At 38.1% G+C, this 25,853-nt stretch overlaps 2 protein-coding genes across 7 annotated transcripts; both read left to right on the top strand.

Annotated features, from left to right (window-relative positions):
- The first annotated feature begins 6,162 nt into the window (after positions 1–6,162).
- Positions 6,163–9,329, top strand: LOC108280999 (acidic mammalian chitinase). Its single transcript, XM_017496522.3, has 12 exons — positions 6,163–6,212; positions 6,321–6,374; positions 6,451–6,477; positions 6,578–6,782; positions 6,909–6,965; positions 7,086–7,251; positions 7,380–7,504; positions 7,695–7,818; positions 7,958–8,140; positions 8,226–8,342; positions 8,440–8,572; positions 8,656–9,329. The coding sequence occupies exons 2-12, from the start codon at positions 6,350–6,352 to the stop codon at positions 8,910–8,912; spliced, it is 1,419 nt and encodes a 472-aa protein (XP_017352011.1). The 5' UTR covers positions 6,163–6,212; positions 6,321–6,349; the 3' UTR covers positions 8,913–9,329.
- A 5,661-nt stretch (positions 9,330–14,990) lies between these two features.
- zc3h11a (zinc finger CCCH-type containing 11A) lies at positions 14,991–25,291 on the top strand. 6 transcript variants are annotated; one of them, XM_017450174.3, is made up of 17 exons: positions 14,996–15,186; positions 16,704–16,768; positions 16,939–17,067; positions 17,223–17,342; positions 17,647–17,770; positions 17,903–18,097; positions 18,173–18,244; positions 18,324–18,404; positions 18,511–18,612; positions 21,134–21,202; positions 21,304–21,414; positions 21,492–22,016; positions 22,107–22,168; positions 22,269–22,743; positions 22,868–23,034; positions 23,132–23,232; positions 24,082–25,291. In XM_017450174.3, the coding sequence occupies exons 3-17, from the start codon at positions 17,005–17,007 to the stop codon at positions 24,296–24,298; spliced, it is 2,484 nt and encodes an 827-aa protein (XP_017305663.1). In that variant the 5' UTR covers positions 14,996–15,186; positions 16,704–16,768; positions 16,939–17,004; the 3' UTR covers positions 24,299–25,291. The 6 variants fall into 6 exon arrangements, with proteins under 6 accessions (XP_047005392.1, XP_017305666.1, XP_017305663.1 ...); XM_017450173.3 differs by having other exon boundaries at positions 16,200–16,768; XM_017450172.3 differs by having other exon boundaries at positions 16,144–16,768.
- Positions 25,292–25,853: the final 562 nt, after the last annotated feature.

The raw sequence follows: 25,853 nt of genomic DNA, 5'->3' as shown, positions 1-25,853 counted from the left end.
TGTGGTCGTTTATTAACATTATTATAACACTTTATTACTGATGAATTACAGATTTAAATATGGATGTCAGTTCACTAATTTTCCTTTTAACTTTTACTTTTACGTCATTGTTATGAACTAAAATAATTTAACATAAAGCCTATTGTGCAACTGACAGAGCCAAGGAGCCCAAAGAAATTGTGATTCTGGAGCTACAGAAAATGTCTGCTGGAGAGGCAGCCAAACTCAAGGAGCAGGAGGAACTGCCTACTGGAATGCCTTGCAAGGACCATCCCAGTAGCAGTCTGGATAGCATGTTTGATGAAATTGCAGATGAGCATGCATCTGTATCACTGAGCAGTGTTCCAGTAGCTGATGCCATACAGTTGGAAACATACCTTGATGAAACCACACTGCCTCGTTCAGACAAAGCTTTTCAGTACTGGTCAGTTAACAACATACGATTTCCATTTCGAGCTCAAATGTCACAAAAATATCTTTTGGCTCCATGCAGTAGGTGGAAAATTAAAGATTGTTCAGCTCTGTCACACAGAGAATAAATAGAGCTCAATACCAAGCCAGGTAGCAAGCTTAATACCAAGCTTAAAGTGGCAATGCTACCTGCTGCCCATAAATTCGACTGAATTTAATGTAATTATTTAAGTCAAGGGAACCATTATTTATATCTCAAATCACAATTTCATTTGTAGAGCAAGCAGTTCAATACAAATTGATAAAATAACTGAAAATAACTAACAGCAGAAACAATATCTGTAATAAAATGGAGTAACAAACTGGTTCATATATGCTCCTCTTAAATGTAGCTCAAATGTGGAATCTACTTAACTGTACCTTAACCCCTCTAAGGATAGTTCTGTCCAATATATAAAGATACTGGCACATATTACAAATGGATTCACAGATTAGCATATCTGATCAACACTATGTCATGAATGGCTGACAGACCATGTGGTGTGATAAGGTTTCCTTTGATATAGCAAATATCTAAAAGCATATAGAAATTGAAAGTTCATGTTAAGTGTTAATGTAGTTAATGAGTACAGACAGAAAGATAAATCAGAAAATAATCTATGCATATTCAAAGACACATGGTGAGAGTTGCAGTGGCACAGCGAGCAGCATTACCACATTACCACACCATTACCACCCGGGTCAATCTTGAGCTATTAAGATTACTGCCTGTGTGGAATTTCACATGTTCTCCCTGTGTCTGCTTAGGTTTCTTCCAGGTTCCAAATTCCAAGATGGCAGCTTGGCAGTAGCATGCAACGGCCTCTCCAGATCGAAAGTGGTGCTATTTTTGACTTGTAGCCCTTTTTTTTTTTTTTTTACAGCACATGGACAACAGAGAAACCGGTGTTCATGTTTACCATTGCCAGACACTGATAAAATACAGAAAACATGCAACATTCAACCCGCATGATGATCTGCTGGAGAAGCTATGTGATCTCGGCTTGCTGCGGAGACCAGGCCTCCAGTCCTTGGTGTCGCCTGATGCAGGTGGCTATGGGAGGGGACGTCGAAAGTGGTGTGCGAGGAAGCGGAAGCGTGGGAATAGGGCGGGGGTCCATGCTAGGCTAAAAGCAAACCCTAGCCGTCCGGCTTTCCAGTCCATCCGCTCTCCAATGTCTGCTCCCTGGACAATAAACTAGATTACATCCAACTCAAGCAGGCAAAATAGCATGAATTTAAAGACCGCTGCATCTTTGTTTTGGCTACACAGACCACATCTCTGTTATGCTAATTCCTGCATACAGATCACTCGTCAGATGCTCCAAACCGGGTTTGAAGCAGGTGAAATGGCTGCAGGAGCCATCTCTGCTCTTCAGGACTGTTTTGAGCACACTGACTGGGACATGTTCAGGGAGGCTGCAACTGACAGCAACTCCACCAACTTGGAGGAATAGACAGCGTCAGTGATCAGCTACATCAGCAAGTGCACTGATGACGTCACCGTCTCCAAGACCATCACCACACGCTCCAGCCAGAAGCCGTAGATGACTGCGGAGGTCCGAGCACTACTGAGGACCCACGACTCCGCCTTCAGGGCAGGTGACAAGGTGGCCTTAAGAACAGTGAGGACCAAACTGTCCCAGGCCATCAGAGAGGCAAAGCGCACACACCCCAGAAAATCCACAGTCACTTCACAGATAGCAGCGACACGTGGTGCATGTGGCAGGGCATTCAGGCAATCAGCAACTACAGGACAACATCACCCACCTCTGACAGTGATGCCTCCCTTCCAGATGCGCTGAACTTCTATGCTCGGTTTGAGGCACAGAATGACGTGGCTGCGAGGAAGACCACCCCTCCTCCTGCAATCAGCAGAATCCACTGCTGTTCACTCTGCTGACTCACGACTGTGCAGCAATGCACGGCTCCAATCACATCATCAAGTTCGCCGATGACCGTGGTGGGTCTCATCAGCAAGAACGAGTCAGCATACACAGAGGAGGTGCAGCGACTAACGGACTTGTGCAGAGCCAACAACCTGTCTCTGAATGTGGACAAAACAAAAGAGATGGTTGTTGACTTCAGGAGAGCACGGAGTGACCACTCTCCACTGAACATCAATGGCTCCTCCGTGGAGATCGTCAGAGCATTAAATTCCTTGGTGTACTCCTGGTCCCTCAACTCCAGCTCCATAACCAAGAAAGTCCAGCAGCGTTTCTACTTTCTATGAAGGCTGAAGAAAGCCCATCTCCCACCCCCCATCCTCACAACATTCTACAGAGGAACTATTGAGAGCATCTTGAGCAGATGCATCACTGTCTGGTTCGGAATTTGCACCTCATTGGATCTCAAGATCCTGCAGCAGATAGTGAAGACAGCTGAGAAGAACATCAGGGTCTCTCCCCTCCATCACAGACATTTACACCACATGCTGCATCTGTAAAGCCACTAGCATTGTGGATGACCCCACACTCCACTCACACACACTCTTCAGCCTCCTGCCATCTGGAAAAAGGTACCGAAGCATTCAGGCCCTCACGGCCAGACTGTGTAACAGCTTCTTCCCCAAGCCATCAGACTCCTTAATACTCAGAGACTGGACTGACACACACGTGCACACACACACACACACACACACACACACACACACACACACACTGAACTGAACAACATCCTACTCCAATTGCAATATTTTGCACATTCCTACATTGACTCTCTTACATTTTTGCTGCTACTGTATTATAAAAATATAGTATTTAATTTGTCACTACTATACACTTTACATGGCTCCTACCACAATAACTGCTATGCCTATATTTGGTATAATCTAATTTGCTGAATACTCAGTCTTAGCATGTTATGTTTACATTTATACCATTTTTAAATTATATTGTTACTCCTTGTAACCTATCTTCTGCACTACCTGTTATATCAGACACTTCCACACTAAAAGTGTATACTGTTTGGTGCTACACTGTCACTTACTGTGCCTATTGTCCTGTTTTAGTAGTTACTGTACTGTACTGTGTTTTTAGCACACGTCTCCACGTGCATTTTATGTAGAATGTTTGCAGATCTCATTTAGTTCTGTCATCTAGAGGAAAGATGTTTCGTTTCACTGTGTACTGTACCAGCTGTGTATGGTTGAAATGACAATAAAACCACTTGAACTTGAACTTGAACTTGGTTCTCTGGGTTCCTCCCACCTCCAAAAAATCTCCCGATGTAGGGTAGTCAATCTACAGCCAGTGTCAAATGCCTCAGATCCACCATGATCATGACCTGGAGAAATCAGAAACTAAAAATTAATGAATTAATACATGAATGAATCAACAATCCACATAATTCATTACTGGATATAGAAACATACCCCCAGCCAATTAGTCAAAAGGTTACACATATCATAATTCAAACCACAATTGTGCATCAGAAACCCAGATGCAAAAATAAATATATTCAGTTTGAACAGTCATGGGCAAGAGTGTAAAAGTGTTCTTTAAGAGTAAGAGTTTATGTGCACATGGTATTGAGCTGGTACCATGTGAAAAATATTTCTCTTGTTGCTGCATCTAATAGCTACAGTCCTACTGCACCAACTCAGAATGGTGGGCTTGGACAACCAAGAACGTTTTGCTGCTAACATAAAAAAGACTATGGAAGCCTCACTGCAGTAAGAGACAAGAGAAAAGTTATTTAATTTTGATTATATTTTAAATAACCACTTTGTATGATCCTGCTCTTTCATTTCAATAGCTCATGTTTGTAAACCTACTGTAGGCAGGGCGTCAGTATGGAGTTTTGACCTAACTTTGGAGGACATTACTATTCAAATGGAGACCACCTTTATCTATAGTTCTAATATCTCTGCTACTGATATAATGATAAGATAGACACATAGACTTCTGCTTCCTCGTATTAAAGAAAAGTATTCTCATACACAGAATAGCTTGTTTCGACATGACATCATGTCACTGCGTTGCTGTGGTACGAAATGCAAATGGAGAGCAGGAAGTGATTTTCTAAATAGGAAGCACTATCACAAACTCAAAATGCTTATGTTTTGTGTCGCAAGTATTTCAATTCAGTAGAGAAATCACTCCTCTTCATAATATAAGGATCACATCCAACATATCTTGTGATTTTCTGTTTGTACCTTTCTCTTGTAATTGTGTCTAAACCAGTACAGTACGGACTTTCCTCCATCTTGTCTATTCTGCTTTTCACTTCCTGCCACCCCCCGAATTTTGCATGTCATCAAAATCACCTGACTGCAAAAAAGCTATTGTGCATGAAATGTTAAAAAGCAGTTTATATTTAAATTTAAATTACAAAATTACAATTTAGTAAATGACAATTAAGTTTATATTTCATTTAAATTAAATATTATGTGGAAAAGGGGCGCACAGTGGCTTAGTCGTTAGCACGTTTGCCTCATGCCGCCAGCATTGGGCGATTCCTGACGCTTCCCTGTGTGTGCGGAGTTTTCATGTTCCCTCTGCAGGAATTTCCTCTGGGTACTCTGGTTTCCTCCCCAGTCCAAAGACATGCATGGTAGGCTGATTGGCATGTCCAAAGTGTCTGTGGTGTATGAATGGGTGTGTGAATGTGTATGTGATTGTGCCCTGCAATGGATTGGCAGTGTGTACCCCGCCTTGTGCCCGATGCTCCCTGAGATAGGATCCAGGTTCTCCATGACCATCAAGGATAAGCAGTACAAAAGATGGATGGATGGATGGATTAATTGACAAAGATTATAAGATAACATATGTATTCTCTATTGTGATGTATGAAAAAGTATATGTAAAGTATATATAAAATAACAGCAATAGTACTATTTGCCCATATATTCTGGCCTATGCTTCTGCTGTATAGCCAAATGGTACTGGTCACATATTCTCTAACTAACTCTATACAGAGGGGTGTCCAGTAAATGCAAGGGACCTTTGTATCCATTAGATCTTAAAAAACAAAACTCTAGTTCAGAGGCTGTCACTACCTCCCAAGATAACCAATGGTAGATATTTATTAGTGGAAAAAAGTGGGGGGTTTTTTTAAGATACAAAAGGCTGCCTCATAAAACCACTGTGCCCTGATAAGATAAAGTTTCTGAGGACACAAGAACTTTTTTATTGCTTAGCAGATAAAATACATGTGTGAACTGTCAATTTACAATGTAAAAAGCACCAGCCCAGGTAATTTAAGTTGTATAATTTAAGGTAAACAATATGGAAATTTGGCTATAGATAAATTTAGATATTTATGTTAATTTCATTGAATACACATATGCACACTGACAATTTTTTTTCTACATGCAGCTTTTACATTCAGTTGTCCATAACAATAACTTGCACAAAAAGAAAACAAAAATCTCCTAAACATTTATTCTGTTTTTCTACTATCTATCTATTATTTTTAAACAAAATTATGTTACCATGCCACACATCTCACAGAACTGCACAAAGTTCTATCTATTAGCAATAACTGAGCAAAAATAAGCACAGTTGTTATTCTGATTCATTTTTAAAAATCTGACTAGAACTAGAACTGTAAAAGCATAGTCATTTTTTTTAAAGGCCAGAGTTCTTCACTGTGCCAACATGTTCCAACATCACACTATGTCATATCAGTCCACATTTTACACTTTATCGGATGACCTAATAGACTTTTCATCTCTTACCTAATTAGTGAAGCCACCAGCCAGACTATTTAAGCTCTGTGAGCTATAGGTACATTTGTCTTTCATGCAGAAAGTACCCCAGGTAAGATTTCAGTGCTTTGGGTTTATAGTAGTCTGGCAAAAATTTATATTTGTCTATTCCTAAATAGCAAAACAAATGACTAAAAATAACCTCTCTCCTTGACAAAAGAATTACAAAACACAACAGGTGCTATCAAAATGGCCAGGCTCACACTTATTGCAGGTATTTAAAAACTGCTTTCAATTTGATATTTGATTGTATAATATATTACACTGATATAAAACTTCTGCTTTTGTAGGATTGTGCCTGGTGCTGTGTCACTTTGGTAAGTCATGCAAATTTATAATACCCAATAAAATCACTATCTGTAACTTCTTTTGCGGTTACTTCATTGTTTTATGTATATTGGTGTCTTCATTTTACAGCAACTTCCAGGCAACTGGCGTGTTATTTCACCAACTGGTCTCAATACCGACCTGGATCTGGGAAGTACATGCCTGCTAATGTAGACCCCTTCCTGTGTACACATCTGATTTATGCCTTTTCTATGATTAACCATGCCAATGAACTTGTCACATATGAATGGAATGATGAAACCCTCTACCAATCCTTCAATGCTTTAAAGAAAGCGTACGTATGACAAAATGTATCATGTATGTAATGTAATGATAATAGTAATGGTAATTATCTAACTATTCACAATACCAACATGAAACCAGATAGAGTGTATTTATGATGTTTCCTGTATCTCTATAGTAACCCCTACCTTAAAACTCTTTTGGCTGTTGGTGGATGGAATTTTGGCTCAACTCAGTAAGTTTTTTTTTCCACTTTATTTATACATAATAGTTCTCTGATACTATATCACAGTCTAACATTTATTAGATGAACTTGAACAGACAATGCAACTCATGACAAATAAATCTTCCTCAGGTTTTCCATTACGGTCTCCTCATCTGCCAACCGTCAAAAGTTCATCCAGTCATCCATCTCATTCCTAAGGACACATGGATTTGATGGTCTAGATTTGGATTGGGAATACCCAGGTTCCAGAGGTAGTCCTCCTGAGGACAAACAGAGATTTACTTTATTGTGCAAGGTAGACTTGACCATGTAATCCAACATTGTATAAGCTGTAACTACCTGATGTAACTAGTTGATTTAAAAAGAGTTTGTTCATTTTTTCTGGTCTGGTCTAACCACTTCTTCGGTTGGAATTTTCATCAGGAACTGGTGGAAGCTTATGAGGCAGAAGCTAAAGCTACTGGACGGCCTAAACTCATGCTTACTGCTGCAGTATCTGCTGGCAAAGGGACAATTGATGCTGGATATGAAATAGCAAAGATTGCAAAGTAAGATTTAAAGTTCTAACTGAAATACATTGGCAAAATGTATCCAACTGGTAGGCAAGAATAAAAAAAGTAATAATATCAGTTAGGAAAGAATTATGTTCTCTATCTATCTATCTATCTATCTATCTATCTATCTATCTATCTATCTATCTCTGTGAATTTCATAATCAATATTTGACTGAATCTCTAGCTATCTTGACTTCATCAATGTGATGACCTATGACTTCCATGGTACTTGGGAGAGCTTCACAGGGCACAACAGCCCCCTTTATAGGGGATCTCAAGACTTCGGAGATCTTGTTTACTTCAACACTGTAAGAATTCTCTGGATCAAAAATATGTCTTGTTTTAAGTTGTTTTCCTCAATGTAATGTCTAAACTTAACAGTTTAAACCTCTAGCATTCATTGTGTATTACAAAACTGAACAACACTGATGTTTGTTTCTTGTTAAGGATTATGCAATGAAATACTGGAGGGACAACGGTACCCCTGTGGAGAAATTGAGGATGGGATTTGCCACATATGGTCGTACCTTCCGCCTCACTTCTACAGCTACTGGAGTGGGAGCTCCAGCCAGTGGACCAGCCTCTGCTGGACCCTATACCCGAGAGGCCGGCTTCTGGTCCTATTATGAGGTATTGTCAAAAAGTTCAACATAAAATAGTTCTCAGTTGCATTTTTACCAAGCTGTTAGTTGATACCACATACCACTTTCCCCAGATCTGTGGATTCCTTCAAGGAACAAAACTTGAGTGGATTGAGGATCAGAGAGTACCTTATGCTGTGAAGGGTGGTGAATGGGTTGGCTTTGACACCAAGGATAGCTTTGAGATCAAGGTACTTAAAATTTTACAGAGTAATAAAGGAAGGCTTTTGGCATAAAGGCAATTATACACATCATACATTCTTACTCTTACCACTCCTTTCCTCATAGGTACAATATCTGCAAAGCAACAAGTTTGGGGGGGCTTTTGTTTGGGCTCTGGATCTGGATGACTTTGCGGGCGAGTTCTGTGGGCAGGGGAAGCATCCTCTTATGGGTCACCTACGCAAGCTCCTGGATATTGGTAGGTAGCCACTGATACCTATTACCTATTACGTAACTGATAACCTCAAACCCAAATCTTAGTCACCTGATTTTGCATTCTAGATATGCCTACACCACCTCCTACCACTACTCCCAAACCTGGTGATACAACCACACCAAAGCCCACCACAACTACCACAACTACCACACATGAACCTGGAAGTGGATTCTGTGCTGGAAAGCCTGATGGCCTTTATGCTCACCCTGATGACCCAGCTAAGTTCTATAGTTGTGCTGGAGGTAAAACGTTTTTAGAGAGGTGTGCAGATAAAACAGTTTTTGATGACACATGCAAGTGCTGTGTGTGGGCTAAGCCTTAAACTCAATAGCTTTCGACAGTAAAACCTAAATTAATGCTGTACAAGAACAATGCCACTTTATATTTAGGAATTAATATAAGGTAAAATTCCTGAAACAGTATTGGTAGAACCCTTGATGAACAGAACAAATTGTGATTAGTCTTAATTTTTCTTCAGAGCACACACACACACACACACACACACACACACACACACACACACACACACACACACACACACAAACAGAAAGAACACTGTTGTTTACGGACCCGTGCCCAATGTGTCTTTTTAAACATTTTAAATCCTGCTGTAAATGTTCATTAACAATCATTGATATTAAACTCTTAAATATGCTTTTAGTTTTGAAAATTATAATGTTTATACCACATTAATTTGTCTATTTTTTGAGCAATAAAACAAATGTTTTGAAGCAAAGACAATTTAATTCATTATATTTGTATTTGTTTTTTTAATTTAAAAAAATGCTGCAGTTTTAATCTTTTCAGGAAAATGCAACCCTTTAAATGCTCAGAATATCACAAAGCTCACTAGGTCATAGATTTATTTTTATTTATTTACAGCATTTGGCAGACGCCTTTATTCAGAGCGACTTACATTGACCTCATTTATACAACTGTGCATTTGAGAGTTAAGGGCCTTGCTCAAGGACCCAGCAGTGGCAGTTTGGCAGTGCTGGGATTTGAACGTCTTAATCACTGAGATACCACTTCCGGATAAATAACTGTTGATAGATAGTGTTGAAATTTTAGTGTAATAGAGCTAGAATTATATATAAGATTCTTACAATATCTACATCTATCCTTAAGCTGAGATGTAACAAAAAAAAAAAAAAAGAAGCTGTGATTTACTGAGACTGATAGCATAACCATGTTAATGAGCAAGTAGATGTTTATGTGCCTTTCCCCCCACTTTTGCAAGGTCTGTTTGACAGGAAGATGTGGGCTGTAACAATTTCTCTGCAAGCACACTGCTTTCTTCACAAATGTGAAATAGTCAAATATGTTTTTTCTTGAGCCAAATCAGTTGTAAGTTAGTTTTGTGTCAAAGAAACTAATAACGTATAACAGATACTTGTTCTTCTTAGTTTTAAGTGTACTGAATCACTAGTCAAGATTCTTTCTTCCCACGCTACAAACATACATGCAGATTAGCTGTTATTTTTCTGCCTCTATTTATTAGCATTATTGCCTTTCCACAAAACATTTTAGTGTATCACAAAACTGCATCAGCTGTGCATTCCTGACTACAGCTGGCAGCAATGGCCAGCTCTGTGACAAATTACTCAGTCTGCATGTTTTGGGAAGGTAAATACATTGAAAAAATATATAGAATGATATTTGAGGACATTATTAAATACGTGATATTATCAATTAATAGTATTGTCCCATCAAAGTCCACAAAAATGTCTTATTCACACAGAGGACATTGGAGGAGACAGTAACTTAAAGGCTTAATGGGACCAAAAATTTTTATGGGTACAGTTATGAACTAAGCTAAAGTAAAAGAAAATTAAAACCATGACAATATGTCCTATATCCGGGTGTCCGTAACTATAATAGGATGCACTGGAGTGCTATCAATTACTATTTTATAAGCTTCCAATAATAAGGGATGGAGCCATATTGTTAAATTAAAATTAAAATCAGAACAGGGGGAACAGTGGCTTTGTGGTTAACACGTTTAACCCCAGAGCACCTCTAGGGTTGGGGGTTTGAATCCTGCCTCTGCCCTGTGTACGCAGAGTTTGTGTGTTCTTCCCGTGCTTCCTGGGTTTCCTCCTGTACTCTCGTTTCCTCCCCCATTCCAAAGATGTGTGTTGTAGGCTGATTGGCATTTCCAAATGGTCTGTAGTGTGTCAGTGGGTGTGTGAATGTGGATGTGATTGTGCCCTGTGGCACCCTGGGGTAGGGTCTAGGGTCCCCGCAACCCTGTGTAGGATAAGCGGTATGGAAAATGGATGGATGGGTAAACAGAACACTTGTCGCCATCTACTAGTCAAAATAGAAAATTGTAGAATAGTTAAATATATTCAAGAAGACTAGTAATGTAAATTAGGAATGTATAAACAATTTTCATTGAATGTGCAATTACTGAATTCTTGATCAATTTAAAACCTTGATAAAAAATTATATTGTGACCCCCCCACATCGAGTTTGGGACACAAGGATACTAAATTATTTGTATATATTTTATTTATTATTTACATATGTCTATATATATATATATATATATATATATATATATATATATATATATATATATATATATATATATATATACATTTTCATCACATTAATTTGTTAATTAATAATTATAATGAATGTGCATTGAATATTTGAGTCGCGCGTTTCTAAAACACCGGTTAGCAGTAGAGTGGTGCAGGGATGACGTCATTTTGTACCGGAACCTGGAAGTTAGCATCCATAGACGCCGCACTGGCTGCTTTGGCCCACTGCTGTGATACATCAATGCATCTGCCATGTTGATCCGGGAAAGACTGCCCTATAAACAAATACAAGTAAAGGGGGGAGCTGCGCTTTGTCTGGATAAAAAGCACCATAACGTATACATTTCTCAAATGATTTCAATGGTTTGTGATCTACATGGAGTTCAAAAAATAGTTCTGTCTCCAGTTATTTAGAATCTTGATAGTTAGACTTGGAAAATTATTCATTGTCATAAGTAATTGTGAAAACACACTTTCACTCTCACACTTTTTGTGAAAGCTCCACCGTTTACTTGAATTTGTTTATAAGGCAGTCTTGCCCAGATCAATACGGCCAACATAAATAAAATAGATAAAACACACTCACAGTGTACTGTAGTACTACTGAAAAATTATGATCCTAAACTTTATAGATTTTTGGACTCAGCTCTATTCAAACAACAAGGAACACAGCACTGTGGCATGCTGAAAATACAAGAGCGTCATCCAACGCAGTAGAAGCTTGGACCTGGAAACAGTATTATCAGAAGTTTATTATGTCACAGCGTAACAAGCGGATGTTCCCTTACTGGAAATGATGTCATGTTTTCTGAAGGAAATTTTTTCCAAAGATTTCAGGACAGCATAAAAGATATTGTATCGTCAGGTAGGCATGGCCTATTTTGAGAGTCTGCATAGGTCAATGATCATGTGCAGTTTGGGAAGAAATGCCATTTGCTGCAGATAGTTGTCTGTCCGTGATCACAGTGGTTTTACATTCATTCTGCTATAACTTCAGAGACCTGTCCGTGATCCCAGGGAATTTTGTGCCCAAATACCCTTTTACATTAATTCTGCTATAACTTCAGAGGTCTATGATAGCTGTTTGAAAAATACTGTTGTTATGAAATGCTTCTTTCACTTAAATAAGCTCAAAGTCTTACTGAATTTAAATCAATTCTATCATATGTCCTAATTTTCATGACTAAAAATATGCAGTGAAACCTTAGTTCTTTTTAACCTCAGTATCATTTCCACTGCTGTTGCTCCGTTATAAAAAAAAACAAACAAACTCATAATTATCCACGTTTTCATACTCAACTTTATTTACACAGAAAAAAAGTTGACAGTTTGAAGAACCAGTTATTATAGCATTTACAGGATTTTTAAAAAAATTTAAATAAAAAAAAAAAAAAAAAAAAAAAAAAAAAAACAGATAGGAATAATAACTAATTTGGTGGGTACCAATAATGGCTAAAGAATCATTAAAGATGGATGAACCAAGTATAAATATTTCACTCACCAGCTCAGAAGGAAAACATTTGATATTAGAAGCATGCAGTAGGAAATGGCAGACATACTGGGACTACTGTCAAACAGAACGACATTATTATAAGATACAAAGGAACACAAATAAAAAGAAAATCATTCACATAAGTAAAGAGTAACGAGTAATTTTCACACAACTAAGATCAGGGCATTCAAAGCTTGGCCACACATTACACATCATAGGGAAACATAATACCAGTCTGTGTAATGATAGAGGAGACGGTAGAGCATATTTTGATGTTGTGTCCTGCATATGAAATTGAAAGGAGGAATTGCAAACCTTAGGATGTCAAGAATTCACAGTAAGTAATATACAAAATGATGGTCCAAATGCGAGAAAACAAATGGAAACAATCATGAGATTTATTTGGACCAGTGGATTAAAATATAGGATATAGGGAATATGTATTATAGATTTAATTCTCTTCACACTCCATCACAGTGGGTAGCGGTATGCACATCTTAAGTTGCTTCGCAACCCGCCAGAAAAACAAAAGAAGAAGAAGAAGAAGAAGAAGAAGAAGAAGAAGAAGAAGAAGAAGTAGAAGAAGAAGAAGAAGAAGACTTTTAGCCAACTTCCGGCAACAAATGTTAGCTTGTTACCGTTGTAGCTCTCGTAAGTGATTACTTACGTTAGCAATTTTTAACTTTATTTGACGTTCTGTGGAACTACGGAAGCCCTAAGCGGCCATGCGTTATCATTTTTTCTTTGTTGTTTTCCCGTGATCTCGACATCCATCGTCCCCAAGTCAGTGGAGTTTTGAATGTTTTTTTTTTTGTTAAATGCCTGAAATAGGGTCTGCGGTTAACACAATCTCAAGATATGTTCAGGTTCTACACAACGACATAAAATACATCAGTAATACCTCACTCAAGATTTTTAAAAAGCTTTTACGTGTCTTGAAGAAGACAGTTGCTAACCAGTGGCTAAATGGGACTACAGAGTTTGTCGGGGACATTAAGCGTCATCACGCCGAACAGGAAAACTCCTCTACTACAGACTCGTTGTCTTTATATTCACGCTCTTAAAACTCAAATTTTCCAACTTGTAGATGTATCAATTTATAGTATTTTCCAATTGTATTGTGTTTTTTTTAAAATAAAGATTGAAAGAACTGTCGGAAGCTTGGTGACGTTTTAGTCATGTGACCGTGGTGTAGTTCGTTTGTAGTCTGACATTAGCGTTTTACTTCTGGCGATTGTATTTAAGCTTCAAAATTGATAAACGTTGTGTTCATTTGTGAAGATTGTCTTAATGAACGAAAACATGTAAGAATCATAAACTTTTGTCTTTCACGGAGTTTATTTTCTGCAATAATACAAAAGCCAATGGAAAAAAAATCCTATCTTTTTTGTGGAGGGAACCAGGGTGATGCTAACTTCTGGGGTGGCCTACAAAAATACCTCATCCCTGCAGGATTGACGACTTCCACGTTAGTGCCCGACACTTGTGAAGGAGACACCCCTCTCTCTTAATGCGGGGATAAAGTCCATCTCTACAGCAGACAATTTATTACATTTATGCCAACGTGCATGTAAAACACCAGTCCCTTTCACAAAGCGCGAGATTTTCTCGGGATAAAATTACGTCGTGAGCAAACAACCTTTTGTTATGTCGAGATCACGAGAAAATAACAGAATTTATTATTTATTTATTTTTAAATAATGCATGGCCGCTTAGGGCTTCCGTAATATACGGTTTGTTTCAGTCTGACGACTTTTAAGTGTTTAATTATTTATTTATTTATTTATTTATTTATTTATTTATTTAATCCACTAGTTTGCCTATGATTCTGCTTGACATATTATGACAGACAGACGTGTGGTTAAGCTAACAAATTTAAACAAATAAGTTTGACATTTTTGGTGACGCTTTATAACGCGAGAGTGTAGTCATGTCGCGGGAAATTCAGTTAACAGTGTCCCAATGTGACGTGAGCCAGAGACCTTACCAGTGCCCGAACTCGTGTACATGATATACTGATTCACTACCTACTGAACGAGCGAGCCGATTGAGACATACCCTAACCTAGACATGTTTATATGTTTATGGAGCAACCTACCCCCAAGTCTCTGGTAGACTATAATTACTGTTGTATCTTTGATGGACATAAAAAAATCTTTGAAAACTCAAAGATTGCTTTCAATGTTTAACCATGTATAAAAAGATGTCTTCCTCTCTGGCTCTTGGTTATTTTATTTGTATTGTTTTCGTGATGTCTTGTTTGTTTGTTTATTTTTATTTTGTTTCAGTTGTTGTGATTAAATAAAAGAATAATAATTTTTTTAAAAAAACTACCCCAGACTGAGGTGGAGTTTTGTGTAGTTTTGCTGGGGGTAGGCGAGGAATTACAAGTTGCAACCTAGCCTCGAACGCAGTAAAGGTGGGCGGTTACTGCTGAGCCTGTTAGGTTTCTTCCGTGTGGTCGCCATTTTGTACGTTTAAACCAGTCCTGGACCGTCGTCGGCTAATGATCTTGTACGAAAACAGGTTTTAACAAGTCATATCCATATAAACTGGTAATTTCTACGTTTTATTTGTGTCAATTATGTATTTAAGTAAATGGTCTCGTAAATTTGCCAGGTAGCTGGCGTTAACATCGCTGTAATTGTCTAAGTCGACCAAATGTTTGTTGACTTAGCTCATTTAACTAGCTAACGTAATCTGAGTATCGGTGAAATCATAATGTTGCGTGAAATCAAGTCATGCCTTACTTTGGGATCGTATGATCAATTATATCAGTAGTTCGAAGTGGTAGAAAATATGAGGCTATTCACAGCAAGTAGGTTGTCTCAAAAGGCTTTGTTTTCAGCGAAGCAACCTCGGCCTTGTAGTGGAACGTTTCGCTTTGTTAGCCATTTAGCTACTTAACATTTTATGTAAGGCTTGTTCCTTTACTTGTATTGCCTGTGTTTTTTTAGACTGAATTATTGATTTCTATGTCAAACTATACGTGGTGTCTGAAACATGTTTAGCTACAGCGGTTATACTGAGAAACTCGATGCACATCGTCGCTACTTTTTCATGTAGAAGTCAATCATGTATAATCGACCAGGTCTTACAAGTTTCATTTTATCTCCATGTCATGTTATGATAATGCTTCATACAGATTACAGAGGGTTTAAAGAAAATGTCATGCACATGACTTTAAAGACCAAGTCTTTTACAATAGAACAAGAAGAGAAGAAATCAAGTTGGGAAATGATATTTGAAAAAAATTCTAATTTTAAAACTTGATTCCTATTTCGTCTTATTAAACTGACTGTGTGCCCAGCACCATAATGGTGTTCTAAATGAAAGCTAGACATGGTTGAATCAGTGCTTGCTTCAGTAAATGTTGAACAATGTCTATTTCAGATTCTGAAAAGCTAAAACTCAACTTGACAAAATGTGTAATTTCTTTGTGATCATGGCACTTGAAAATATACTCAAATAATATTTCATTAATTCCTCACTCATTTACCCACTTTATGAAGTATGTGGGGAGTGTTTTGTTTTCTTTTTAAAGGTTATACAGGAATTTCTTCTACAGCCCTGGTGATAACTGGATTCGGATAGAGGCCATCTAATGGAGAAATATCTTCTCTGAAGATTGGCACTTTTTATCTCCACACTCATCATTTTTTCCCCCTCCCCTTTCACATTGGATATTTTTTTTCTCTTTTGAAAATTAAACTTTTACCCAATTTTAATGTCCTCGCCTATCTTCAAATTACCACAATGGGTGTGAAGAAATAGAAGACCCCCCTTCCCGCTCTCTCTCTCTCTCTCTTTCTCTCTCTCTCTCACACACACATACATACACAGACATACATCTTCAAGATTTTCATTCCTGCTCTTCCCGGCTCTCACCTCTGACATTTAGTCCGAAGATTTTTGTTCCCTCACCAAACAATTGTTTTTATTGAGGAATAGAAAAGGACTTTTCACCACCATTTTACTTGTTACAAAGCAATCTAAGACGAACAAGTTTCTCAGTGACGAAAGCCTCTCTCACCCTGTTCACTCTTAACTCATCGGTCAAGTGTTCCTTCAGGACCATAACAGCTTGGAGACAACCCAGAAGAAGTTCACCTGGTGGAGACATATTATCCATAGCAGGTGACTTGAACCCACCTAGTTAGTAGGGGGGAAAACTAAATCGTTTGCATTTAAAAAAACACTTGTATAAACTTGTATGTGACTAGTCACAAGTTTTCCTAGATTTTTATAAATGTTAGTAAGGCATAGAGTCAATGGAAATTTGAATGTTCTTGTTGCATTTTGACTAGGGAAATTCCAGAGGGCCTTGTAGCAGCACTTGAAGAGTTCCTGACCAGCAAGCGCATTCCCTGGCCATGACCAACATGAGCAATAAGGGAGATGATTGCTATTTCTACTATTATTCAACATGCACTAAGGTAGTATAGATTGTTTGAGATACAAGATAGAACATCATAAAGAGTTGCTTCTTTGCAAATGCTTCTACCTTGTGTGTGATATGGAAGGGGTTTTTTGTTTTGAATCTTTACCCAATATTTCCTAATTCCCGTCAATGTTCTTATTTCCTTTGAAGGGTGATACTTGCCCTTTTCGACATTGTGAGGCTGCCATGGGAAATGAGACCGTCTGCAGTCTTTGGCAGGAGAACCGGTGCTTTCGCAATGTATGTAAATTCCGTCACATGGAAATAAAGGTAAGGTGTATTCTGAAACTGTACTGGGTTTACATGAATAATTTTCTGACTTCAGCAGGTATCCAATTATTCCAGGGGTTTATTCTGCTATTGCAGTTCAAGACATGCAATTAATAACACCTGAATTTTAGCCAAATCATTAGGTTATTCGGCACATACCATTATTCTTGTGTATCTACAGCTGCATGTTGGAGTAAGGCTGTAATTTCTGTAAATATGTAAAGTGAAGTGATCAGAATATTTTGATACAAATGTAGCAGTATTGTATTTTCTGGCAAACTATACACTATGCTGTATTTCACAGAAAAACCGCAAAGAAATTCCTTGTTACTGGGAAAATCAGGCAGGTGGATGCCAAAAGTTTCATTGTGCTTTTCACCACGAGAAGCCACGTTTCATTGATGGCCATTTTGTTGCCCCAGACAAAGGTATAAAACCAATTGGACATCATTTAAGCCATAATCTTTTCTTTGGCTTTTTGACTGTAAATAATGCAGTCAGAAAACAAGTAATTTCTTTGCGATCATACACAAGATTTGCTTTCAATTATTACCTCACAGGGCCTGTGGTGAGGGAGGAGAAAGAGGAAGAAACTCCAAAGGATGACCATCTTTCTTCTGCTTCTGCCAACATTTCCAACACCACCAACCCACAACTCAGAGGAGTCATCAAGGTGGAGACTCAAGAGAGCGTCCCCAGTCCCACACACCCACCAGTAGTCATTAATCCTGTGGACGATGAGGATGATGAAGATGGTAACATGATTCTTATTTGCTCCAGTGCTAGGCATGTTTTGTTTTAGAATCCTAAATGTCCTGTATTGCTGTTAGTAGATCAGTTTTCTGAAGAGGGAGAGGAAGCTTCTGGTGTTTCTCCAAAGAAACTGCTGAGCGGTAGTAGAGGTAATCTTCCTTCTAATGATTGTTTTCTATACTACACTGAGTCCTTTTAAAAATGTATTAAAGTGTTTTCCTTTTACAGATGAGCCACTGAATTTTGGTATCAAAACACTGGAGGAGATCAGGTTGGGGAAAGCCCTGAAGGCCAGTCAGACAAAACCAGGTAAAATATTAGTCACTTGTGTTAACATTATTTCTATTTCACATATCATAATAGTGCTCATACATTATGGCTTTTTGTGTATTTTATCTTCGTCGCTTTTTCCAAGGCCAAGATGATTTCACCTCAACAAAACAGCGTAGCAACGGAGCTGACACAGAGAAGGAAACCGTTCCGTCGGTTACACGGGCAGCAGTTGTCACTACCAGTGGTATGCTAATGGACAGTAATTACCCCCTAAAATTTATTTTTTGTTGTAGTGATACAGCCTTTCCAAATATACTTAATTGGAAATTTTACTATTGGCATTCCTTGATGTGTCTTAATATTTGAATGTGCAAAATATGTTTTGTTGTGACACAAAGGTTGGTTAAACAGAAAAGCAGACATTTGTTGGCTGTTTTAGTATTTGTCCCCCTCAGTCAGTACTTGGTAGACCCGCAATTGGTTGCATTTACATCTGCAACTCTTCTGGGATATGTCCAGCAGCCTTGCATATTTCGATCTTGATATTTTTGCACATTCTTCTTGGAAAAAGTGGTCAAGCTCTGTCAGACTGGATGGACACTTCTGACAAACAGCAACTTCAAGTCTTGCCATAGAGTCTCAATCAGACCGAGGTATAACACAATGAGCTGTTCAGACACATTTGGGTTCTTGGTATTAGACAACTCCAGTTTAGCTTTGGCAATATGTTTTCTTCTTGGATTACCCTGTATTTAGCTCCATCGGTCTTGTCCTGATACCTGACCCGTTTCCCAACCCCTGCTGAAGAAATGCATTCCCATATCATGATTTTACCATTACATGCTTTACTGTGCAGATAGTGTTCTCAGGGAGAGGAGCACTGTTCCCTCTATGCTAACTGTTCCCTCTAACTATGTGTGTTCACTTCTGATGATGCTTTTGTTGAGAAAACAAATAAAATAGACACACCTAAATGCATTTAAAATGTTAGTCTATTGGTACAATCTGTACGGCTCATGTTTCTGTTCAGAAGGGTTTGACCAATAGAAATAGGTTTCGCTCAGCAAGAAAAATATTGAGGGAACATTGTTGGTACGCTGTGTTGGTTTTTGGCCAAGCATACAGATTTGTGCCAAGGTAGATGATGTGGATCTCTCCAACTGGTGCAGAGTTATTCTTGGCTTCTTGGTTGCTTCATTGATTGCCCTTCTTACCTATTCACTGTTTTTTGATGGTAGTCGTCCTATAGGCAGAGCTGTATTCTGTCCATTTTTCATAATAGATTTAATGGTGCTTATAGGTATTAATGGTATTTTATAACCAAACCCCGAGTGATGCCTTTCCAGAACTTTGTCCTGAACTTTTGATTACTCTTTTTTTTATTTTATTTGTGATGTTGTTTATTTAGGTATGCTCCAGACTTGTTCAATATAATGACTTTATCATCTCTGTGATTTTTGCATTGCCACAATATCCATTGACAATTATTTTTAATCATATTGTATGAATAGACCTGCCAGCCTTTATGTATTTTGTGTAGGATACCTGCAATTTAATGAGAGTATGCTAGTGTAAGTTATCTCTCAAAAATATACCAAAACAGTCCATTGCAATCCAATAAAATGGGAGATGAACCAATCAACATATTAATCTGCAATGATTGGTATAGGTGTTTTGAACTTTCCAGTATTAACTGCCACCGTCTGGAGGCCCTGTCCTTTCTCGCATGCCACTAAAAAATGTCAAAAGCCTTTAACAGTGAATTATCAGTTGCTGAAATTTATATCACCAAGTAATATAATATATAACTTTATAGGCTTAAGTTAAATAAAACCTAAATATAAAAAAATTAAATGAGGCTTTATTTTAGCACTTTTGTCAGCGAAACAACTCATACAGACTTGCTGTGTTGGGGTGTTGCAATGAGAAACAGCCTGAGGGCGTTGTGGGATATGGTATTGTGATTGACCTCCAAAGAAGAAGAGGATGATAAAGAGATGGAGTGAAACACATGCATGTTTCTCTCTCATTAGGCATGAATCCAAAATGTTTGCAGATTGCCGCTGTAACATTTGGTTCCCAGCAAGATCCATCGCAGCTGCAGAACCTGGAGTGAAATAGCAGAATTTCTCCTGACTGTATTTTGGCGTGCTCAAACAAACCTGCTCTAAATTGACAACAGACAACAACATATAAGGCATTTGGTTATGTTTTATGTAATTTGTGTGTTAATATAAAATCTCCTGCTATATGGTAGACTATAAATACAAATTAATATAGAAACTGTTAGTATTGTTGCCCTTGTATACAAAACTTTGTACTTGTCATAGTGCCCACTCAAGCAGAAACATTCACATGGTGTGTGATGTGGCACTCCACCACTGTGGTGGCAAACTACCACCACGGTGTTGCGGTTGTCATGGCCACCAGCACAGCCCTACTGTCAGGTATAAGGAAAGTAGGGGAAAGCACAATATAATTAGCTGTGCAGTTGGGAACTGCTTGCTGGTGTTGTGTATTCCCTGTGGTGCATATTTAGGTGTATTTCTGAGTGATGTCTCATACTAGTATGCTTTGATGTTAATGGCAGAACAAAATATGCAAATATGTATATTGGCTGGTCTGGTAATATAATCATAGACATCAGTGGCTATTATGGCAATGTAATATCATATGGAGATGACAAAATTGCTAAAAACACACAAGCCTAGTACTTTAAAACTACAGTTTATGCAATTTGTTTCTATCAATGTCCTCCTTTTCAGAGTGTCCTGCTTTGGAGGATTCTGGAAAAAAGAAAATTACTGACAGGCTTGGAAAAAGATTTGATGAAGGTATGTTGACATTGGATGTACTTCACCACCTCTTGTACGTCATACACATGTAAAATAAAAGTTTATAAAAGTAGCTTATAAGCATCATTTGTTTTGTTTAGACATGCTTGTAGAAGGTGGTCTACGGCTGAAAGGATCCCTTGCTGAGCGCCTTGGTGGATTTGTTGACTCCACTAAGGATAAAATCGATATGCCTCCCCTGAAAGTTACATGTAAGTGTCCCCATGTTTCATATTACCAGTACATCTGTATTTAGCACTTAAGAACCTCTTCATATCCACTGTTTTAGCTCCGAGGCCAGTGCATGAAAGACTTGGAATAACTCCTGACATCACTGCACCCAAGTCAATAAACAGTGAGCCAGTACCTTCTGGTGAGATCCGGATCAAAACTCTTGAGGAGATTCGTCAGGAAAAGGCTGCTAAATCTCAGATACAGTGCAAAGGAGTTCGAGTTGTCAACGAGGTACCCACAAATGCGTTAACGTCCACCAAAAAAGTAAAGAAGCCTGTCAGTGGGCCAAGTGTAAAGACTTTCTCAGAGATCCTGCATGAGAAAAAGAAACTCCAGGAGACAAAGGTGGTGCTTCAGCAAGGTAGTACTAGCACTGAGAAAACCGAGGGCCCTAAAAATACTGGAGTGATCAAACTGACCGCCCAAGCAGCAGAGATCAGAGTAAAGACACTTGAAGAGATTCGTAAAGAAAAAGCTGCCAGAATGCAAGCAAAGCCTCAGGAAACCACAAATAATGCTGCACCTAGTTCAAGTGATGCAGTGCCAAAAAGACAAATTCTTTGCATTGGCAAGACTGGATGTAAGATAAATGTTTCCCCCTTAATTTGTCATTTATTGAATGGTTTAAGAATTTATAATTCAATTGACATTTATTTAATTTTATTTACAGCAGCTATCAACATCAGATCTCAAAAAGTGCAAGATTCTGAGAAGGGGGATTGCAGTGAAGAGGCAAGTCTAATTGTCTTTGTCAAGTCATCATCTTCAGACATATAATTGCTCTGCATTAAATCAAATTCTAAGATTTCTCCTCTGTTTTTTGTAAATATAGTCCACTGTAACCAATGGAAAGAGTGACGCCTCCATTCAGGATGTAACAGTAAAGAGCTTTGAAGAGATCATGCGAGAGAAAAGACTTCGCAAGCAACAGGAGCAGGCTGCATCTGCTGTTGAGCCAGAGCAAGCTGCCCAGAAACCAATCCCAGTGCTTTGCAAAAAGAAGCCTCCTGTGTTCATCAGGCCAGGAATAACCATCCAAGCAAATTCGTCCATACAAGAAGTCATTAGTCATCAGGCCTCCTCTCCTGTCCCTTCTATAGTACCCCAGAGGAAGTCTCCAGAAATGCAGAACAAGGAGAATTCTCTTACCACAAGTGCTAAGAAGTCCAAGTCATCCACTTCAATTGCACTTCCTATGCAAGTGTCAGAGATGGCAGATTCTTTAGGCCAACAATCACAGGAGCCACATTGGAAGAAGACGCAAGTAGTCACCAAGATGCCCCCAAGCAAAGCAGCTGAATTAAAAGGTACAATCTAGCAGAGTATATATATATTTTTTACCAGGTGTTATCAAAATTGAATGGTGTTTATTGATCAACTTCAAGCAGCTTTCCAGTTATGTTAACTGTATGATTTGTGTCTGCATTTCAGTGAGGCCCAAACTGAATGTAAAGCCATCCGTGATGAAGCCAGCTGCTCAGCTGAATCCTGGTAAAAAAAGGACAGCTGCAGACATTAATTGCTCTGCTGTTGCTGCGGTGAAACCTCTTAACGCTGTCCCTGCTCCTGATGTTGAACCACCGTGCAAGCGGACTCAGGTGAAGCATTGGACAGTACCACAGTAATGTGCAGAATTAATACCTAATTAAATTAACTGATGATCATCGAGTTCATTAATATTTCTGTGTCTGTTAGTTGTCTGTACCATCCTGCAGTTTAGAAGTTGAAGCCAGGGTGCAACAGGTGTCCTCTCTTGCTGAGCAGTGTTCACCTGAGCCCCTTTCTGTTCCACAAAGGTATAAGCCTCTCTGGTTTTTATGAATAAATGGTTGGAAATGTAGATAGAATGGCAGTAATAAATGCTGCACTTAGGGCTGGAACTGTTTTACATTTTCTGCATGTGTGTTTTAAGGCCTCGAGCTGTTTTATAGAAAAACTAAATGACCATTAACCCTTTTTACCAGTGGCCACACTGGTAAATTTCACACTCCACAGTAGTGGTTAAATGGCTCATATGAACGTAGACACTCAAGCCTTTAGAAATGAGCGGTTTTCTGATTTTACATAAGTATACATAAACATAAGTATTTCTGTATTTACCTAGGGGCAATATTTAGAGCAAAGTTCTTTAAAGTGGCTGGCGTTTTTCACACATTATGATGTAGTATTTCTTCAAAGAAAATTGTGATATCAATCCCATTCCTGCTCTCTACCACTAAAACTCTCTGAGGTTATCCAAACAGAGGTATAAACCTCTCCCAATGGCATAGTGGCTCTAAAAATGGCACGAAGCATCAAAGAATAGCAGACAATTTCTAGAAATTGCAAGCATTGCTTTAAAAAAAAAAAAAAAAAGGTACAAAAGGTCCTAAAATGTCCAAATGGCGCAAACCACCAACAAATGATACGAAAAATGTCTCCAAATGGCACAAAATTAAAAAATCAAGCGAACAAGTGCGCTAATGTTAGCTAGCTACCTATTGTGCCACTGAAATTATAAATTATTATTTTAAGCTTACCATTGCTGATTGTTTTTTTTGTTTTGTTGTTGTTGTTCTTGCTCAATATTGATTTTTGTTCTTTTTTAGCCTAAATATATTTGGTACTACAGTTTTAAAATGTAATAATTTTCTTTTTTTTTGTAGCCCCATCATCAGTACTCCCACACAAGCACGGCCACGTAGGGTAAGTGTGGCTTCTGCACGTGGCACTGCTCCTGCAGGAAATGCCTCCACAATGGACGACTTTGAGGACTTGCTGGATGAATTTACTGATGACAGACTAGAGGATGAGATTGAGCTGGACCCAGGCAAAGGCGAGGATGACCTCTTGTTGGAGCTTTCAGAGATGATTGACAGCTAAGATTGATCTCAGGGAATACTTGTTCTCTTTCACTGAATTAGGTCAAGCCCTTTGTATTTAAAACATTCTTGATTTATTGAGCTGAAGTCTTTCTTTGTCTTAAACAAAAAATATATATATTTTTAAACATGGATCAAAGTATGTTTTAGTTTTCTTTACTGCTGAGTAAAGGTAACTTTTGCCATTTAGTTTTCCGGTCTATTTATGACTTTTTTAAATGTTGCGTTTCTGCATATATTCATTAAAATTCACTTCAGTATAAATGGCTGTCGTAAAGATCTCAAAGAAATTCATTGAGCCATTCAATTGTAATATGCTGATCAATTATTTGATCACACTGTACATTTGTGGATTGTTTATGGTATCTGATTTGTTGAATAGTACAAATAACTTGCCGCTAGTCATGTAATATTAATGCAGAAAGTGTTTATTTGTATACTGTGTATGCTTTGGAGAATTAAATGATAGAGGGCCAAGAAGGCACGTGATGTCTTAATCAGTGCGCTCATTCATGTGAGTTAATTTCCTATTTGAAATTGGATATGCTCAATGTTTATTGACTGTGGATGGATTTTATTATTTTAATGAAATGTTTGTGTCATGTTGAAATGGTATCTTGAATTTATGAATTGATGGTATAGATTTGTTTTCAGGATTTGAACATTTGTCAGGCCTACTATATGTTGTTGCTTGTATTTTGCTCTACATTAGGCTTATTTTTGAACCATTATCCATATTTCCTGTCCAAGTAATTAATGAGAAATTATGTTCCCTTTTCAGTCTCTTGTTTTTACTGTTTGTAAAGGTTCTCAGGGACTGATTTAGCTTTCCAAATGTTTTTACCCTTCTCCTTGTCTCTATTGTTAGTAATTGCTATTTGACCTCAAGATGACCGTTTAACCTAGGGTTTCAAATAGGATGATCAATTTGGCATCTACATCATGGTTGGTGAAACAAGTGCACATGGCTTTATTAAAACATTTCTATAATTCATTTTCTTTGACATTGTGTAGCTTTTCCTTGATTTGCAGTTTCACAGTTGATACTGATCTCAGTATTTTAAAATTAATTATTTTCAAAATAAACTTCATGGGATATATTGGCAAGAATATACATAATTTAGAGTCAAATTTTATTATTGCTATATACATACTAAGCATAATATAAATGTTATTATTTTTGTACATAATATAAACACATAATTATACCAGAGTTTCTGCTATGAAATTTTGGTTCCAGCCAGCATGTCTGGGAATGATAATGTTTACCGGACAAATTGGGGGAAAAATCCGATCATCTCATTTCTGTTTTTTTTTTCTTCTCTCTTCTTTTTTTTTTGGCACTAATGTTTTGGACTCTGCATTATATATGCGATTGTGGTGGCAGGGGTGGGGTTGATCGTCACCTGTGGACTGAGAGGAGGCGGGTCGAATCGCAGGTAACCCATGATTGGAGACGGGTCTCTGTAGCTCAGAGTAATGGTCGTGTTGAAAGGCTATTTCAATTGGCCGAGAGCCCTGTCGGTTACACATGCAAGTAAAGTTGTAAGTTACTT

This window comes from Ictalurus punctatus, chromosome 21 (assembly GCF_001660625.3).
Source record: "Ictalurus punctatus breed USDA103 chromosome 21, Coco_2.0, whole genome shotgun sequence".
NCBI lineage: Eukaryota > Metazoa > Chordata > Actinopteri > Siluriformes > Ictaluridae > Ictalurus > Ictalurus punctatus.
This window is presented reverse-complemented; position numbering and strand designations above follow the sequence as displayed.